The sequence below is a fragment of the Cydia strobilella genome, chromosome 19 (genome assembly GCF_947568885.1).
Source record: "Cydia strobilella chromosome 19, ilCydStro3.1, whole genome shotgun sequence".
Taxonomy (NCBI): Eukaryota; Metazoa; Arthropoda; class Insecta; order Lepidoptera; family Tortricidae; genus Cydia; species Cydia strobilella.
The window spans coordinates 11,559,623-11,579,249 of NC_086059.1; the positions used below are offsets into that span (position 1 = coordinate 11,559,623).

Here is a 19,627-nt window from a genome sequence, read left to right on the forward strand (position 1 = left end):
AAACCGTCAACGCCCTCTATACGAGAGTAGGCGAAAGGTACTGGCGCCATCTGATCCAGTCAAATTTTCGTGATTTTCGAGGCACGTTTTTTCCTTAGACTGTATCCATCTATTACGGAGTTATAAAAATCTTTGCCTAAACGAAAATTTCCAAACAAACTTCTTACTACGACATAGTGGGAACGCGGCTTAAGAGTAGGTACATAATATACGTATAGAGTGGCGTAGGTACCTACGTGGTACCTACTCTAAGGCTCTAAGTAAACATTGAATAAGTTCCTAAAGAGAATTGGTATTGCTACCACAAGCTGGATTATACTTATAAATAAATGACAATCGGGATTATAGATGACACCAGCACTGTACAAAAACTAGCCAAACTCATTACCGAAGTTACGCAAAAATCAACCCTATTTCAACGCAATAGCGGTTTCTTGAGGTCGTATTACTATGGTTTTTCTAGCTTCAGTGTTTGGTATTCTGCTCCGTATTTTCTTTAAGTATTTCCATAGTTATAAAAGAATTTAAGCGCCAACGTATCTCTTTACACGTTTGTCGTTTCGATTTTGAGCACCGAGATCAGTATGTTCTTAATCCTAAAGCCGCGGAACGCTTCAACAGAGGAGCAAAAAACTGTTTAATATTAATTGTATTCGTTGCTCGTATTTAATTTTATACAGTGCCTAGACAATATCTAATTATGCTAAGGTAGGTTGTTGCAAACACTGTTAATATAATTTTTTACACCACACCACCGCTTAGGTGCCAATTAGAATTACACGACCCTTTTTTGCAGACAAAGGATTAGCCGTTCGGGGCCAGCTACAAATCGAACGACTACCTATGATATTTAAAAATATAAAATTAAAATAGGTTTTTAGTAAGCCCGGTAAATTACCTTACTTATAGGTAATTAAGTAGCGAATGACGTAAATTTGTGCTATCTCTTAACTGGTCATTAAAAGGTTCCAAATGTGTAAACCTAATGATGATACTCATAATGTTTGTATACCCACGAATAGTATCTCAAATGGATTAAGCTATTAACTCATGAGATTTCACCGTTAAACATCGTCTTTTGTGTTTGACAACATTAAAAACCACATTACAAACCGATTAACCCCGGATTAGTGGAATTGGTGCAATAAGGGCCTTACCTAAGATAATCTTTTTTAACTACGATAAAAATAGTTAGGTATTTGTTTATAAGCGAAAGATTCCAAAATTCAAAAAGTGGAATCTTAAGCGTTGCCAGGGTTTCAAGGCACGAGGGATAAACAAATTTTGCCACCGAGTGAAACACAAAATGTATCACACACGAACGCAAGGAAAATACTAACTGTAAAGGATTTGCCACACTGGATGCGTTCTGCGGTCAGCGGTCAGGTCAAACCCGCATTATGTATTATCAACATTGACAGCAACCTTTGAAGTTAAAGTTTGACCTGACCGCTGCCCGCAGAACGCATCCAGTGTGGCAAATCCTTCAAACATCAAACAAAATCAAAACCAAATTAACGATATTAAATATTTATCATTTAAAAGTCAATTCTACCAGCCAACGATACAACTCAAAATTTGCATCAAATTACTTTGCCACCCAATGTGGATAAAATGCAATCTTCTCATCGGTTTTTGAACAATCAAGATAGCCTTTACGAGCCGGTATGGTGAAAAATATAATTGTTTTCAGGCGGAATGTGGCAAGGTGGTGCGAAACAACCCTAACCCGTTGGTTGTGAACGGTCGTCCAACTCTGGAGGGGCAGTGGCCGTGGCAAATAGCGTTATACCAAACACAGGTAAGGTATTCAACTCTGGAGGGGCAGTGGCCGTGGCAAATAGCGTTGTATCAAACACAGGTAAGGTATTCAACTCTGGAGGGGCAGTGGCCGTGGCAAATAGCGTTATACCAAACACAGGTAAGATATTTAACTCTGGAGAGGCAGTGGCCTTGGCAAATAGCGTTATACCAAACACAGGTAAGGTATTCAACTCTGGAGGGGCAGTGGCCGTGGCAAATAGCATTATACCAAACACAGGTAAGGTATTCAACTCTGGAGAGGCAGTGGCCGTGGAAAATAGCGTTGTATCAAACACAGGTAAGGTATTCAACTCTGGAGGGGCAGTGGCCGTGGCAAATAGCGTTGTATCAAACACAGGTAAGGTACCGTATACGGTCCACAAAGATTGGGACCATTACACAGTTGATAATGAATAATAAAGCTCCTGGCATATTTTTTCCTGAGGCATACCAATAGTTCCTTTAATAGAAAGATGAGAATTATCAGGAATTTTCATCGTCATTAGCTGTATTCTCCACTGCCGTCTCGTCGTATGTATATTATTTTATATTATTCAACTGCGTTTACGACTTTCTATATCATCTGTTTAATCTGGCACGTTGCTTCAGTTGTGTCTGGCTATGCTAAATTTACTCATTTTGTTTTGAATTCTACTTATAACCAATTTAATTAATCGATCATAGCCCTGAGCAAAAGCGGAAACAATAGTAGTAATCCCTGACTCGTATTTGCAAATAGTCTAACGAAATAGCATAGGCACCAAAGACCGTGCGAACTGAAAAAGGAAATGACGAAAAGCGTACTCTTAGCTCCAATACACACAGAAGAATGCCTCCTAGATAAACGGAGTTCTATATCCAGAAGTATGATGATGAAGTATGATCGGATAATTTCTATGTTTTTTTTTTCAGACTGTCGACAACAAGTACATCTGCGGCGGCACCCTCGTAACTCGCAGCCACGTGATCACTGCCGCTCACTGCGTTACCCGCAAGGGCTCCAGTCGTGTGGTCAACCAGAACACACTTACTGTTTATTTGGGCAAGCACAATCTTAGGACGTCTGTTGAAGGCGTACAGATAAAGCTGGTGAGTCTTATATCCATCCTACGATCTTTATCTCTGTTTGCAATACGTCATCAGCAAGAATTCTAGTCGAGCCGCCAACTAAAGCACTCACTAATCTCACTATGTAACTTAGTTCTAGGCAAACATAACTAATAACTTCTTTCTCATTTGTGACTTTTTTCTGTTTGCACTGCATCATCCGCAAGGATTTAGTTGCGATATCAACATAAACATAGGCACAGGCGTCCATAGGCTACGGTGACCGCTTACCATCAGGCGGGCCGAATGCTTGTTTGCCACCGACGTAGTATTAAAAAAACACCATGGCTGTAAACGGGGAAGCGCAACCTTAGCACATCCGTGGAAGAAATGCAGAATAAATGTCTATTTGCTTGTGCGGCTTACAAATAAATGTACAATTTTGTACAAAGTAGTCAATAACCTATTTCAGCTTTCAGCTCCAACATGAGTTTTCTTCGTAGGTTTTAGTTATTGAATCAATATCTAAAATATATTTTCGCCATTTCAGGTCTCTGAGATTCGAGTACACCCTCAATACAACGCGTCATCCTACAGCCGGGACGTCAGCGCACTCAAGCTTAGAGAACGGGTTACTTACAGCGAGTTCGTGCGTCCCGCGTGCCTCTGGCCAGACAATGAAGTGGATCTGTCGAATGTCATAGGGAAGAAAGGATCGGTGAGTAAACCCATGTTATGACAATTACTTCAACTTGAGAGAGCGAATAACCTACAGCGACTTCGCTCGTCCCGCGTGCCTCTGGCCGGACAACAATCTAGATCTGACGAATGTCATAGGAAAGAAAGGATCGGTGAGTAAACCCATGTTATGACAATTACTTCAACTTGAGAGAGCGAATAACCTACAGCGACTTCGCTCGTCCCGCGTGCCTCTGGCCAGACAATGAATTATGTATGATGTATATATACGTAGTATGTCATATTAGTCTGTGCATAAAGTGAGTTGACCACGACAAAATGTACAATACATGGGAACGCCCAGTGTTGGCCGTAATTGTTAATTTTAATTAACCATTCATCAATTTTATTAACCATTAGTTCCGCCATTAACCAATTGCATTAAAGTTAATTCGGATTAAAGTTAATTCGAATTAAATTTTTGAGACGTTAATGGCCATTGAAGTTAATTCGGATTAACTTTAATTCGGATTAACTTCAATGGCCATTAAAGTTTCAAAAAATTAATTAGAATTACTCTCAATTGCATTAACGTCTAATAAAATTACATTCGTGATATTTTAAAATGAGACAGCAAAATGACCCTGACTGAACCCTGGCAGTAGTAGCAGTACCTACCTACTACCTAGTAGAATTCTGGTTTGGTGCAACACAGACATACGCGGTTTTGGTCATTTAAATCGTCTTGATGAGCACTTCGGAGAGCCGTACCCATGATAGAGCTGATGCTGAACCCTGGCAGTACCTAATGGATCTAAGGTTTGGTGCAACATAGGCACACGCTGTTTTAGTCACCCGACTCGTCTTGATGAGCACTTAGTAGAGCGGTACCCATGATAGAGCTGATGCTGAACCCTGGCAGTACCTAGCGGAACTAAGGACCCGGGGTATGTCCTTAAACTACGTCCGGACCCGGGTATGTCCTTAAAGTACGTCCAAAAGAGAGGTATGGGCACTGTGAATGTCATCTCGCTTTGTGTGGTAGGGCACAACACAGCGAATGTCATTCCAGATCTAGAGCAGAGCCCAACTGGGGAAGTACCTCCACCTTACAGAAAACCGCAGCCAAATAACACTAGACCCTAATCATAGTGTTGTGTTCCTGCCGGTGAGTAAGGTTGCCAGAGCTCAACGAGGGTGCGGTGTGTTGACGACGGGGGACCTACGGAACTCACGGTACTGCATTTGGTCTGTATGGACGCGGCGTACAGGTGCGGCGATCAGGGAGACCCGGTGAAACGGCTGTCCGCTGGCCGCCCGCAGGTCAGTAGGGTTCCCGAGCCCAGGGATTACTTAATCTCCGCCCTGGGAGGCTGAACCACCAACCTCGCGTAAAATCCTTGATGTAGTAGTCGTGCCGGAGAAGGAGACCGGAGTGGACCCGGCTGCTGCACCAGGGGGGGACCGGGGGCCCTTCCGTACGCCGTGCCTGTGAACCGCACTACCCTACATATTCCTTTGGCAGATCTGTTCTGTTCTCTTGTCCCTTAAGCCGTCAACGCCCCGAACCCTCTTTGTACACTCAACAACAACAACACATGGCAAATAAGGGTAAAAAAAGAAATGGTTTCTCAGCGGCATCCCCTTCCACACAAGTGGACTTCTGCAATATCCGGGGATTACACTCAAATTTGAGCGCAGTCCATTACCACCTGGAATCTGCGCAGCCGACCATCCTATTTCTAACGGAGACGCAGATATCCTGCCCGGCGGACACTGCATACCTACTATATCCCGGCTATACACTTGAACACAAGTTCATGAGACGCGCTGGTGTATGCATGTATGCCCGGCAGGAGGTCTGCTGTCGCCGCCTCCATGCCTTTGAAGACAGGGACCTGTCAGTTCTGTGGGTGCGTGTGGACTACAGCGGCCACACTCGTGTCTACGCGTGCCTGTACAGGTCTCATAGCGGAAACACGGAGACAACCCGGCTCTTCGAGCACCTGCAATCGACGACTGACAAACTTCTAGAGCAGTACCCTTCCGCAGAGCTGGTGATTTTAGGGGACTTTAATGCCCACCACGTTGAGTGGCTTGGTTCCCGGTCCACCGACCACGCGGGGAGGTCTGCTCACGAATTTTCTCTGGCCTATGGATTCTCGCAACTGGTACATTCTCCCACGAGAATACCAGACATCGAGGATCATACTAGCTCTTTACTGGACCTCCTGCTGACTACACGTCCGGACGGATATTCCATCTCAGTGAATGCACCTCTCGGTTCGTCCGATCACTGCCTCGTCCGGACACAGGCGCCTTGCGCGTGGCCCGATCCACCACGGCCAACTAGCTCGCGACGCGTGTGGCAATATAAATCAGCAGATTGGGACGGACTGCGTGAATTCTACGCTTCGTACCCATGGAGGCAGCTCTGCTTCACATCAGAAGATCCTGACTCCTGCGCAGCCAATGTTGCCGAGACCATACTGCTGGGAATGGATTGTTTCATTCCCAACACGGTAATAGCAGCGGGAGCAAAGCGACGACCTTGGTTTAATCGGCCTTGTAAAGAGGCTACAGTTCGCAAGCAAGCCGCTTACAGGGCTTGGACCAAGGCCGTAGCTAATAAGGATCCGAACGTTTCTGATGTGAAACGCGACTTAAACGCTGCCTCGAGGTCCAGTAAAAAAGCCATTGCCAGGGCTAAATACGATTTCGTCGGCAGAATTGGCGACAAGCTAGCGGGCTATCCCTCTGGGAGTCGCGCGTTCTGGTCGCTCGCCAAAGCTGCCGAGGGAAATTTTTGTCAGTCGTCTTTACCACCTCTGCGAAAAGCTGATGGTGATCTGGCCCACAGTGCAAAAGAGAAAGCCGATCTTCTTGGTACTCTTTTTGCCTCGAACTCGACCTTGAACGACGACGGTAGCGCCGTGCCGCCCACCATCCCGCGGTGTGCATACTCCATGCCCGAAATCTCATTCACGCAGAGGGATATTCGGCGGGAGTTGCTATCCCTAAACGTTCATAAGTCGAGCGGGCCAGACGGCATTCCAGCACTTGTGCTTAAGCAGTGTGCTCCTGAGTTATGTTCCGTGTTGGCGCGTCTCTTCACACTCTCTAGCAACAAACGGCATGTTCCATCTTCGTGGAAGACGGCCCTTGTGCACCCTGTGCCTAAAAAGGGCGACAGATCGGACCCATCGAATTACAGGCCTATCGCTATTACCTCCCTTCTCTCTAAGGTCATGGAGCGTATAATCAACGCAAAGCTCCTGAGATACCTAGAAGAACACGACCTGATCAGCGACCGTCAGTATGGTTTTCGCCACGGTCGCTCGACTGGTGATCTTCTAGTGTATCTCACTCACCGCTGGGCTTCGGCCATTGAGAGTCAAGGTGAGGCATTGGCAGTTAGCCTAGATATAGCGAAGGCGTTCGATCGGGTCTGGCATCGGGGTCTCCTGTCGAAGTTACCATCTTATGGATTGCCGGAGGGACTATGCAAATGGATCGCTAGCTTTTTGTCTGGCAGACGCATACGAGCCGTAGTAGACGGAAGCTGCTCCAATAGCATGGACATTAACGCTGGCGTTCCGCAAGGCTCTGTGCTATCCCCAACGCTGTTTTTGCTGCACATCAATGACATGTTGTCTATCGACGACATTCATTGCTATGCAGACGACAGTACTGGGGATGCCTATTACGCAGGCCGTGCCAAGATCCCTCGTTCCGTGGTGCTAGAGAGTCGTGAAAAGCTTGTGTCGGATATTGAGGGCACTCTATCCAGAGTTTCGGTGTGGGGCCGGGACAATTTAGTGCGATTCAACCCCACCAAGACACAAGTTTGCGCGTTTACCGCTAAGAAAACCCCATTTACTGTGGTCCCACAGTTCGAAGGCACAGCCCTTACCATGTCAGGGAGTATTGGGATCCTCGGTGTCGACATCTCCAGTGACGTCCAATTCCGTAGCCACCTGGAAGGGAAGGCTGATCTGGCATCCAAAAAACTCGGTGTGCTCAATAAAGCACGGCGATACTTTACTCCGGGGCAAAGACTGCTGCTATATAAATCGCAAGTCAGACCCCATATGGAGTACTGCTGTCACCTTTGGGCAGGAGCACCTGGATGCCAGCTTGGACCCTTCGACTCAGTCCAAAGGCGCGCTGTACGAATCGTCGACGATCCCAAACTCACAAGCGGTATCGAACCTTTAAGTCTAAGGAGAGACTTCGCCTCCTTGTGTGTGTTCTACCGCTTGTACAATGGGCTGTGCTCTGAAGAATTGTTTGACATGATGCCAACGGCCGCTTTCTATCACCGCACCGCTCGCCATCGGCAGGGTGTTCATCCTCACACCCTAGCACCTAAATGGTCGCGTACTGTGCGGTTTAAGAGGAATTTCCTCCCACGTACGCTTCGGCTGTGGAATGAGCTCCCTGCCGAGGTTTTCCCGAGGGGCTACAGTATGGGGTTCTTCAAAAAAGGAGTGTACAGGTTTTTAAAGGGTCGGCAACGCGCGTGTAATATCTCTGGTGTTGCAAGCGTTCATAGGCTACGGTAACTGCTTACCATCAGGCGGGCCGTATGCTTGATTGCCACCGACGTGGTATATAAAAAAAAAAAAAAAAAAAAAAAACTAAGGTTTGGTGCAACATAGGCACACGCTGTTTTAGTCATCCGACTCGTCTTGATGAGCACTTAGGAGAGCAGTACCCATGATAGAGCTGATGCTGAACCCCGGCACTACCTAGTGGACCTAAGGTTTGGTGCAACATAGGCACACGCTGTTTTAGTCACCCGACTCGTCTTGATAAGCACTTAGGAGAGCAGTCCCCATAATGGAGCTGATGCTGAACCCTGGCAGTACCTAGCGGAACTAAGGTTTGGTGCAACATAGGCACACGCTGTTTTAGTCATCCGACTCGTCTTGATGAGTACTTAGGAGAGCAGTACCCATGATAGAGCTGATGCTGAACCCTGGCACTACCTAGTGGATCTAAGGTTTGGTGCGACATAGGCACACGCTGTTTTAGTCACCCGACTCATCTTGATGAGCACTTAGGAGAGCAGTACCCATGATAGAGCTGATGCTGAACCCTGGCAGTACCTAGTTGATCTAAGGTTTGGTGCAACATAGGCACACGCTGTTTTAGTCACCCGACTCGTCTTGATGAGCACTTAGGAGAGCAGTACCCATAATGGAGCTGATGCTGAACCCTGGCAGTACCTAGCGGAACTAAGGATTGGTGCAACATAGGCACACGCTGTTTTAGTCATCCGACTCGTCTTGATGAGCACTTAGGAGAGCAGTACCCATGATAGAGCTGATGCTGAACCCTGGCACTACCTAGTGCATCTAAGGTTTGGTGCAACATAGGCACACGCTGTTTTAGTCACCCGACTCGTCTTGATGAGCACTTAGGAGAGCAGTACCCATAATGGAGCTGATGCTGAACCCTGGCAGTACCTAGCGGAACTAAGGTTTGGTGCAACATAGGCACACGCTGTTTTAGTCATCCGACTCGTCTTGATGAGCACTTAGGAGAGCAGTACCCATGATAGAGCTGATGCTGAACCCTGGCAATACCTAGTTGATCTAAGGTTTGGTGCAACATAGGCACACGCTGTTTTAGTCACCCGACTCGTCTTGATGAGCACTTAGGAGAGCAGTACCCATAATGGAGCTGATGCTGAACCCTGGCAGTACCTAGAGGAACTAAGGATTGGTGCAACATAGGCACACGCTGTTTTAGTCATCCGACTCGTCTTGATGAGCACTTAGGAGAGCGGTACCCATGATAGAGCTGATGCTGAACCCTGGCAGTACCTAGTGGATCTAAGGTTTGGTGCAATATAGGCACGCGCTGTTTTGGGCATCCGACTCGTCTTGATGAGCACTTAGGAGAGCAGTACCCATGGTAGAGCTGATGCTGAACCCTGGCAGTACCTAGTGGATCTAAGGTTTGGTGCAACATTGGCACGCACTGTTTAGGTCGTCCGACACGTCTTGATGAGCACTTAGGAGAGCGGTACCCATGATAGAGCTGATGCTGAACCCTGGCAGTACCTAGTGGGTCTAAGGTTTGGTGCAACATAGGCACCCGCTGTTTTAGTCACCAGACTCGTCTTGATGAGCACTTAGGAGAGTGGTACCCACGATAGAGCTGATGCTGAACCCTGGCAGTACCTAGTGGATCTAAGGTTTGGTGCAACATAGGCACCCGCTGTTTTAGTCACCAGACTCGTCTTGATGAGCACTTAGGAGAGTGGTACCCATGATAGAGCTGATGCTGAACCCTGGCAGTACCTAGTGGATCTAAGGTTTGGTGCAACATAGGCACGCGCTGTTTTGGTCATCTGACTCGTCTTGATGAGCACTTAGGAGAGCAGTACCCATGATAGAGCTGATGCTGAACCCTGGCAGTACATAGTGGAACTAAGGTTTGGTACAACATAGGCACACGCTGTTATGGTCATCTCACTAGTTCTAATGAGCACTTGGGAGCGCAATATTTGAATATTATCTTGAGATACATAACTCATAAGATAGATAACATATACTTATGGCAGTAAGCAGTAGGTCTAGGTACTTACTAGGACTCAGGTATGGTCCAATCTATTCACGCGCTGTTTTGGTTCATCCTTTTTAATTAAGTTGAAGGGAATAGTAACAAAAGTGTTGCCGAATCAATGTTTTGTAAATTTTTGTATTTTTCAACACTTTCAGCGCCAAGCGCCCCATTTCAATAACAAAATGAACCCGACTATCGGGTTCTTGGCACTGAAAGTGTTAACTGATCATGATTACCAATGTCATGGTCATGCAATATTATGTAAGATATGAAAGAATATGTTTGTATTTATGAACTGAATCGGAATCCTTACAGGGATAAATTAAAATAACATATTTATTTATCATTATTTATTTATTTAAGAAAATATATTACAAATTATATACGACTAATTATTTTATCATTTATAAAAATTAAGTCTTATTTTATACATAATGATACAGATGTAGTGCATAATTGTTTACCTTCGTATTTTCGCGGAAACGCACGAACGTGTCTTGCTATTTCAGTCAGTCTCAGTACAAAAATACTGAGGTTGACAGAAGTAGCATGACAAATACGAACGTTTCCGTGAAAATACGACGACAAACACTTATGCACTACATCTGTATCATTATGTATAAAATAAGACTTAATTTTTATAATTGTTAAAATAATTAGTGGTATATAATTTGTACTGCTTACTAGGACCTACTGCTTACTGCCATAAGTATATGTCATCTATCTTATGAGTATCTCAAGATAATATTCAAATATTGCGCTCCCAAGTGCTCATTAGAACGAGTGAGATGACCATAACAGCGTGTGCCTATGTTGCACCAAACCTTAGATCCACTAGGTACTGCCAGGGTTCAGCATCAGCTCTATCATGGGTACTGCTCTTCTAAGTGCTCATCAAGACGAGTCGGATGACCTAAACAGCGCGTGCCTATGTTGCACCAAACCTTAGATCCACTAGGTACTGCCAGGGTGCAGCATCAGCTCTATCATGGGTACCGCTCTCCTAAGTGCTCATCAAGACGAGTCAGATGACCAAAACAGCGCGTGCCTATGTTGCACCAAACCTTAGATCCACTAGGTACTGCCAGGGTGCAGCATCAGCTCTATCATGGGTACTGCTCTCCTAAGTGCTCATCAAGACGAGTCGGACGACCTAAACAGCGCGTGCCTATGTTGCACCAAACCTTAGATCCACTAGGTACTGCCAGGGTTCAGCATCAGCTCTATCATGGGTACCGCTCTACTAAGTGCTCATCAAGACGAGTCGGGTGACTAAAACAGCGTGTGCCTATGTTGCACCAAACCTTAGATCCACTAGGTACTGCCAGGGTTCAGCATCAGCTCTTTCATGGGTACTGCTCTCCTAAGTGCTCATCAAGACGAGTCGGATGACTAAAACAGCGTGTGCCTATGTTGCACCAAACCTTAGACCCACTAGGCACTGCCAGGGTTCAGCATCAGCTCTATCATGGGTACTGCTCTTCTAAGTGCTCATCAAGACGAGTCGGATGACCTAAACAGCGCGTGCCTATGTTGCACCAAACCTTAGATCCACTAGGTAGTGCCAGGGTTCAGCATCAGCTCTATCATGGGTACTGCTCTCCTAAGTGCTCATCAAGACGAGTCGGGTGACTAAAACAGCGTGTGCCTATGTTGCACCAAACCTTAGATCCACTAGGTACTGCCAGGGTTCAGCATCAGCTCTATCATGGATACCGCTCTCCTAAGTGCTCATCAAGACGAGTCGGGTGACTAAAACAGCGTGTGCCTATGTTGCACCAAACCTTAGATCCACTAGGTACTGCCAGGGTTCAGCATCAGCTCTATCATGGGTACTGCTCTCCTAAGTGCTCATCAAGACGAGTCGGGTGACTAAAACAGCGTGTGCCTATGTTGCACCAAACCTTAGATCCACTAGGTACTGCCAGGGTTCAGCATCAGCTCCATTAAGGATTCACGGAGCAGTCTTGAAGTCCCCTAACTACGACTGCATGCTACAAAAACGCACGTTCAAAGTCCCAGTTCCCCCGACTGTATCAGCCTTCGCTCAACGTCTGCCTAACTTCACCCATCCTTTTGTCTATAACAAAGTCAATACTAAAGTCCCTATCAAAAAGTTGACCGTTAGAGAAGTTCAGAAAAAAATATCCTCTTTTCTCAGCTCTCTTTCCTACGAGGACATAGAAGAACTTCTAAAAGTTGACAATTAAATAATTTTCTTTTCACACACACACACACCCATATACATACATACATACACACACACACACACACATTCTCTTTAAAATTCCAATAAGTTTAAAGTTAGAATCAATATAATTTAAGATAGTTTTAGAATGCTTGTTTTTTCTTTATGTTAATTAATTGTATAAACTCAAACTAAACTAAACTCATTCGAGTCTGGGTTACCTACGAGACAGGCTAAGCCTAGTGTAGGAACCAGAGTAACCTGACTGTATTTTTCTATACCAGGTACATTTTGTCAACTGTGTTTAATTTAAGTTAATCTTAACAACCCTGAAAATATTTTTGTGTACCTACAATAAATAAAAAATTTGAAATTTGCTCTCCTAAGTGCTCATCAAGACGAGTCGGGTGACTAAAACAGCGTGTGCCTATGTTGCACCAAACCTTAGATCCACTAGGTACTGCCAGGGTTCAGCATCAGCTCTATCATGGGTACCGCTCTCCTAAGTGCTCATCAAGACGAGTCGGGTGACTAAAACAGCGTGTGCCTATGTTGCACCAAACCTTAGATCCACTAGGTAGTGCCAGGGTTCAGCATCAGCTCTATCATGGGTACTGCTCTCCTAAGTGCTCATCAAGACGAGTCGGATGACTAAAACAGCGTGTGCCTATGTTGCACCAAACCTTAGTTCCGCTAGGTACTGCCAGGGTTCAGCATCAGCTCCATTATGGGTACTGCTCTCCTAAGTGCTCATCAAGACGAGTCGGGTGACTAAAACAGCGTGTGCCTATGTTGCACCAAACCTTAGATCCACTAGGTACTGCCAGGGTTCAGCATCAGCTCTATCATGGGTACTGCTCTCCTAAGTGCTCATCAAGACGAGTCGGATGACTAAAACAGCGTGTGCCTATGTTGCACCAAACCTTAGATCCATTAGGTACTGCCAGGGTTCAGCATCAGCTCTATCATGGGTATGGCTCTCCGAAGTGCTCATCAAGACGAGTCGGATGACTAAAACAGCGTGTGCCTATGTTGCACCAAACCTTAGATCCATTAGGTACTGCCAGGGTTCAGCATCAGCTCTATCATGGGTACGGCTCTCCGAAATGCTCATCAAGACGATTTAAATGACCAAAACCGCGTATGTCTGTGTTGCACCAAACCAGAATTCTACTAGGTAGTATGTAGGTACTGCTACTACTGCCAGGGTTCACTCAGGGTCATTTTGCTGTCTCATTTTAAAATATCACGAATGTAATTTTATTAGACGTTAATGCAATTGAGAGTAATTCTAATTAATTTTTTGAAACTTTAATGGTCATTGAAGTTAATCCGAATTAAAGTTAATCCGAATTAACTTCAATGGCCATTAACGTCTCAAAAATTTAATCCGAATTAACTTTAATCCGAATTAAATGGCTAATGGCCATTAACCTTTTTAATTGTTAATTTTTAATGGTTAATGGCATTAGCGTTCGGCCAACACTGGGAACGCCCACTCGCCATCTCCATCCTACTCCGTGGAATATCCACATTTCTGATCAGCGAGTAATCTACACTTAGCTTATATAATCATTCTGAAGAGTGTATTATCCGTTTTGGTGGTAACTGCCCCATGAACCACCAGCCACTTATAAGCATTTGTCTTATAAGTATTTTAAATTAATGAATTTACCTCAATTTGTGAAATGGACCGTACGGTGCAGTAGCAATTAATTTACCGCTAATTGATCGCTGCTCGTGTTTACTGATGTCTGTTTGCTGATAGGAACGGACTGTGTGCGAGAGACAAACACTGGTATCTACATAAAAGTAGCAAATTTAAAGCTTACTGCTTTTTAGGGTTCCGTACCCAAAGGGTAAAACCGGGACCCTATTACTAAGACTCCGCTGTCCGTCTGTCTGTCAGCAGGCTGTATCTCATGAACCGTGATAGCTAGACAGTTGAAATTTTCACAGATGATGTATTTCTGTTGCAGCTATAACAAAAATACTAAAAAGTACGGAACCCTCGGTGGGTTTCAACATTTTTATTGGCGCGTGAGGGGAGTACATCCTAAATCTGTGGATAAAAGTTATTTATATTCGGAAAAGGGTTCTACATAAATTCTCCGTATTTAATTAAATCTATTTGGGATACCTATTCTATTACCTAACTTAATACTTATTTTTTCAATCATCAGCTATAGAGAACCCCCTCCCCCTGCCCCTACAAACTAATTTATATGCAGAGGGACCTGTTATCTCTGCAGCTGACTGTATGAGTCAAGTGGCACTGTCACCTCTATATACTTATAATATTATACCTTTTGATGCTACATGGTCAAAATATATCATTTCGCAGGTGGTGGGCTGGGGCTTCGATGACAAGGGCGTAGCCACCGAAGAGCTGACCCTCGTGGAGATGCCGGTGGTAGACCAGGAGACCTGCATCAGATCCTACAGCGAGTTCTTCGCTCGCTTTACTTCAGAGTACACTTTTTGTGCCGGTTACAAAGATGGTAAGTGTATTATAATCAAGGTTTAAAGGCGTGAACACAAGTTGACCCTCGTGGAAATGCCTGTGGTAGACCAAGAAACCTGCATCACAGCATCATCAGCAAGCTCTTCGCGCTTTACTTCCTACTACGTACCTATTGCGCGGGTTTTAATAATGGTAAGTTTAATCACAAGTGGCTGTGACCTTCCCTGACGGTGGTAAAGCGAGTTTTTCGCGTGTTTCTTACTACAGTCACACCTACCTACTGCGCAGTGACAGCTTACAAGGATGGTAGGTCATTACTATTTATAGTAGCTCATGCAGCAGCTATTTAAAAACCTTATAAAATCATAGAGGTTAGCTACATGAAGAACAAAATTTTGAGGTATATATTGGTACTTAGTACTTAGGCTAAATTGGTACTTAGTTATTTACCTATCACTGTTGCGTATGTGCATTTCAGAGTAGTTAGATATCTACAGTGAAATATATAAGATGCTTAATATCTTTATTAATGTTTCTTCATTGCCTTTTATCATTTCATTTTCGTCTGACTAGCCTATGCTGTAAATATCTTTCGCCTAATAGCGTCTAGTCAACTCTATATCTGCTGCTCGAAGAATCGTTGCCATAACTGCGCAGCGACGCCATTTTTAATAGCGCTGACTAGACTCACTAAGACGCCGGCAGACGCTAATAGTGTGGGTTGGCTCGTGGCGTCGTGGCTCTAAGGCCGCTTCCCCACTTGGCGGCGCGGTATCGGTGCAGTACGCAGTATTTCTTCCTGATTGGCGCGAAGAAATACTGCGTACTGCACCGATACCGCACCGCCAAGTGCATGCATGGGCTTCACCACTTGCCAGCAACTAGATATTTTATTCCTATTTCAGTATATCTATTATATTTAAGTATTTAAACATACCCATTGCTTACAGGAGCCGTCGATAAAAGAACAGGCACTAGGAAAAGTATGTCAAATTCGTCATAATACTAAAATGTAACCCAAATACTATCAAACTAATATGTAGTATATAACTTTTTCTTAAGACTTAGCATCGGTTTACTAATGATAACCCTAAAATAATACAAGCTTATGTTCGTAATCTATTAACTAAGTAGGAGCTAATTAACCTAAAGTATTACCTATGGTTACGCGTAACGAACCTACTCTTAATTAACGAAGTTCTAAATATAGGCATTCTGTACCCCTTGTGTAAATTTCATTTGATAGCGTGACGTGACTTACGCGTTTGAGTTAAGTGTCATTTTGTATGGGATTTTGAGTTTCCAAAACGTCCCGCTTGGCGCGCTGTTTAAAATTCCATACAATAATAGACGTAACGCAAACGCGAACGCACGTACACTAGGGGTCTGAGGAGCCTTCTTACTTTATTAACACGTTCGCTGCACAAATCATTGCTACACCTACACTTTTTATTTTAAACTTACTTTAACAGAAATTTAATTACTTTTCTAATACTTTTGGCGGGGTGGCCAAGGGGTTCAAGGCGTTAGCCCGGATTGCTAAAGACGCCGGTTCGAATCCGGCCTTCACCACTGGAGGGCTTCGTCACCTTTTCCTTAATATATGACATCTATTTCACTTTATACTTTTCTAAATTCTGTTTTTAATCATTTTATACTCAATTACCTACATATTATGTCAAATATTACAAAATGAAGTTCCAAAATAATTAAAGAGTCCCCGGCAAGCTCGGCCGAATTTCACCTTCCTATCATAGAGTAACTTATACTAGAGCGGTACTGTCATAGTAAATTTTGTAACCCCAGTAATATCACTGCCATCTGTCGACACACTTTAAAACTAAAAATGAAGATTTATAAAAATACGATAAAATGTATTTCAATTCAATTCAATTCAATTTATTTATTTCGCTTGAACATACACAGTTGTTGTGTTTAAATATGGATAAATGATTTTTTTTATTTGCATTAATTATTTTTATGATTTTGACCCATGTTCTTTCACTGATATGAACGAAACCGTCAACGCCATCTATACGACAGTAGGCCAAAGCTAGTAGCGCCCTCTGAACGAGAATCAAATTTTCTTGATTTTCGAGGCACGTTTTTTCATTAGACTGTATCCATCTATTACGGAGTTATATCTATCTTTGTTCCTATACAAACGGAGTTTCGTTCTCATTTTAAAACTACGTGTTGAATTGTAATGAAACTTTGCACATACAATGACATGAGGTATATCTAGGTTTATAATTAGTTAAATAGCTCCAGTTATTATACAGATAATTTTTAAAGATTTTTTTTGTATGACAGATAAAACAGTGCCATACGAGTACACTCCCTATTTCTCAGCTCGAAATCTCATACAATCGTGCGCGATCTGTAATTTTCATATAGGTATATAGAAACGTCAGGTGTACTATATCTAAAGTACTTAACTTACCAGTCTTTGCACGCTTAGCGCTTTACGAGGATCTCCGAGGAGCTTTGCTTCCAAAAAGACTTACGTCAACGCGTCCCGTGATGCGATTTCCTCGCAGTTTTCTGGCGTAGGTTCCTTCTAGACGAATATCTAAAGTATACTTTAAATTTCAGGCAGCTCAGTATGCAACGGCGACAGCGGCGGCGGAATGGTGTTCTTAATGCGCAATTCCTGGTACCTACGCGGGCTCGTGTCGTTGTCCGTCGCGCGACACAACGAGTACCGGTGCGACCCGACGCATTACGTCGTGTTCACGGACTTGGCCAAGTTCCTGCCGTGGATCCAGCAGAATATTAGCGACGAATAGTAGTTAGGCAATTGCTTGTTTAAATTTAGGGTCATTTAACCCTTTTAACGCAACGCCTATCATGTACGGCGCGTTATTGTGCACCTTTTCGGAATGCACGAAGGTAGAAGTAGAAGGTAAGATATTAGGCTGTAGCCGCTGTTAGTTGATGTCTTTGGCGGTGAACGGGTTAAGTAAAGTTCACGCCCTTACAAACTCTAAAACCACCTAAAATAGTCCAGAACAGCAACTACCGTCCAAAGACAGTTTTGAACGATTCACGGTTAGTTTTACTAGACTTATGTTGACCGGGATATGGACCGATTACCTTTTGTATTGTTTTCGAGCTCCCGATATTTCGACGCAGTCACATGCATCTTCACCCACCCCACCCGCTATCTTCGGTTACCCGTGAACAAGATGCATATAACTGCGTCGAAATATCGGGAGCTCGAAAAAAATAGAAAAGGCAATCACAGTCCATATACCGGTCATTATAAGTCTACCGTCCAAAGGTTTAAAAAAATCTGTCAATTCTGAATGTTTGTTTGGTTTTCGAGGTTGTAGACATAGTGACATCATTTTCAGTAGGACCTATGCCTATAGTCAACTCACGGAGTATGGCGACGGGTTAAATAAATACCATACTATTTCAGGATTGTATGCCTCAAGTGAAGTGACGAGCAGGCCTTATGGCTGATTGATTTAACCGTGTTACTTAATTTTTAAAATTGTGCGTTATCGAAACAAAGAGCATCTAATATCAATATTACCAATTATCTTATTTTCATATCTACTAAATTGCTGTATGTACAGGGGGCCCATTTTTGAATTTCGACCGGTCAATTTAGTGTTTTTCGTTCAATAATATCTTCACTACTATGCATTTAAATTCTAGTAATAGAATTAAAAACGGGTGGTTTATTAACCACCAATAATAGATTCCCAATTTCTATTGCTCGTATTTCAAAAATTAGCATTTCACCGATTTTCGAGTGACGAAATCGAGCGATCAAAAATCACACCCCAGATCGTACAAGGTGCGGAAAGTTATCAAAAAATTGTCTGGTTTACTAATATTTTCTGGACTGCATTTTTTTTCTCCAAAATGTCTGTTCTCCATAAAGAAATGCGAGATGTTTCCGAACCACCATGTGGAAAATGCTGTGTGGAAGTCAAAGCTTGTATGTTTCTCATCTCCTTGAAAAGATCTTTATCTCCTTTATGAAATGAAATATGTGAACCGAATGCAATCTAAAGGGGCCCACTGATTACCAGTCCGCCAGACGATATCGGCCTGTCAGTTGCTCGGAACTCTCAAATTTTTGTTCTAACGGACAGGCTGATATCGTCCGGCAGACTCATAAGCAGTGGGTCCCTTAAGGATTTTACATTTCATTATCAGAAATATAAGCCTTAGCAGTTTTATTAGTCCTAGGTTAGGTTTTTAATTTTTAACAAATGCTTTTTACGCCTATTCGAGTTGCAGCACAGTGGATAACCCCGTAAAACAGTGTCTTTGAAAAGAATTAGTATAGTTTGTCAAGGGACTGTCTCATTCCGGGCGTAGACGGAGAGAGTCATACTGTCTTTGTCTTGCACTGGTGCCGGCGCCCAGAAGAAGGGGATGAGTGTAGTTTTTTGTTCTTATTTACTGACAAGATTTGCTTGACCAACTTTAGCTACAAATTTTGTGACCGTTTTAGAACTACATATTAAAGTAACCCCATTTTTTCTTAGTCACTCCATTGTACCTGGTTTTTAGGGTTGCGTACCCAAAGGTTAAAAACGGGACCCTATTACTAAGACCCCGCTGTCCGTCTGTCACCAGGCTGTATCTCATGAACCGTGATAGCTAGACAGTTGAAATTTGCACAGATGATGTATTTCTGTTGCCGCTATAACAACAAATACTAAAAACAGAATAAAATAAATATTTAAGTGGGGCTCCCATACAACAAACATGATTTTTTTGCCGTTTTTAGCTTAATGGTACGGAACCCTTCGTGCGCGAGTCCGACTCGCACTTGGCCGGTTTTTTTAATGTTCTGGATACTAAAATGGTAGTTCGGTTGTAATACAAAATCGTAATTTTAGTACATA

At 43.7% G+C, this 19,627-nt stretch overlaps 1 protein-coding gene and 1 non-coding gene across 5 annotated transcripts in view; both read left to right on the top strand.

Moving 5' to 3' along the window:
* LOC134749915 (proclotting enzyme-like) overlaps positions 1-18,820 on the top strand; it is a 37,686-nt gene extending 18,866 nt beyond the window's left edge. Inside the window, exons 5-10 of one of the 4 annotated variants that reach the window (XM_063684931.1) lie at positions 1,694-1,801; positions 2,716-2,892; positions 3,401-3,568; positions 14,637-14,793; positions 15,707-15,739; positions 17,352-18,820. In XM_063684931.1, coding sequence (XP_063541001.1) covers positions 1,694-1,801; positions 2,716-2,892; positions 3,401-3,568; positions 14,637-14,793; positions 15,707-15,739; positions 17,352-17,545 — 837 coding nt within the window. In that variant the 3' untranslated portion in view covers positions 17,546-18,820. The remainder of the gene's footprint in view (positions 1-1,693; positions 1,802-2,715; positions 2,893-3,400; positions 3,569-14,636; positions 14,794-15,706; positions 15,740-17,351) is intronic. The other 3 variants (XM_063684928.1, XM_063684930.1, XM_063684929.1) reach the window with 3 other exon arrangements.
* On the top strand, positions 16,256-16,328 carry Trnas-gga (transfer RNA serine (anticodon GGA)). Its single transcript has one exon. It is a non-coding gene; the product is annotated as a tRNA-Ser (tRNA).
* Positions 18,821-19,627: the final 807 nt, after the last annotated feature.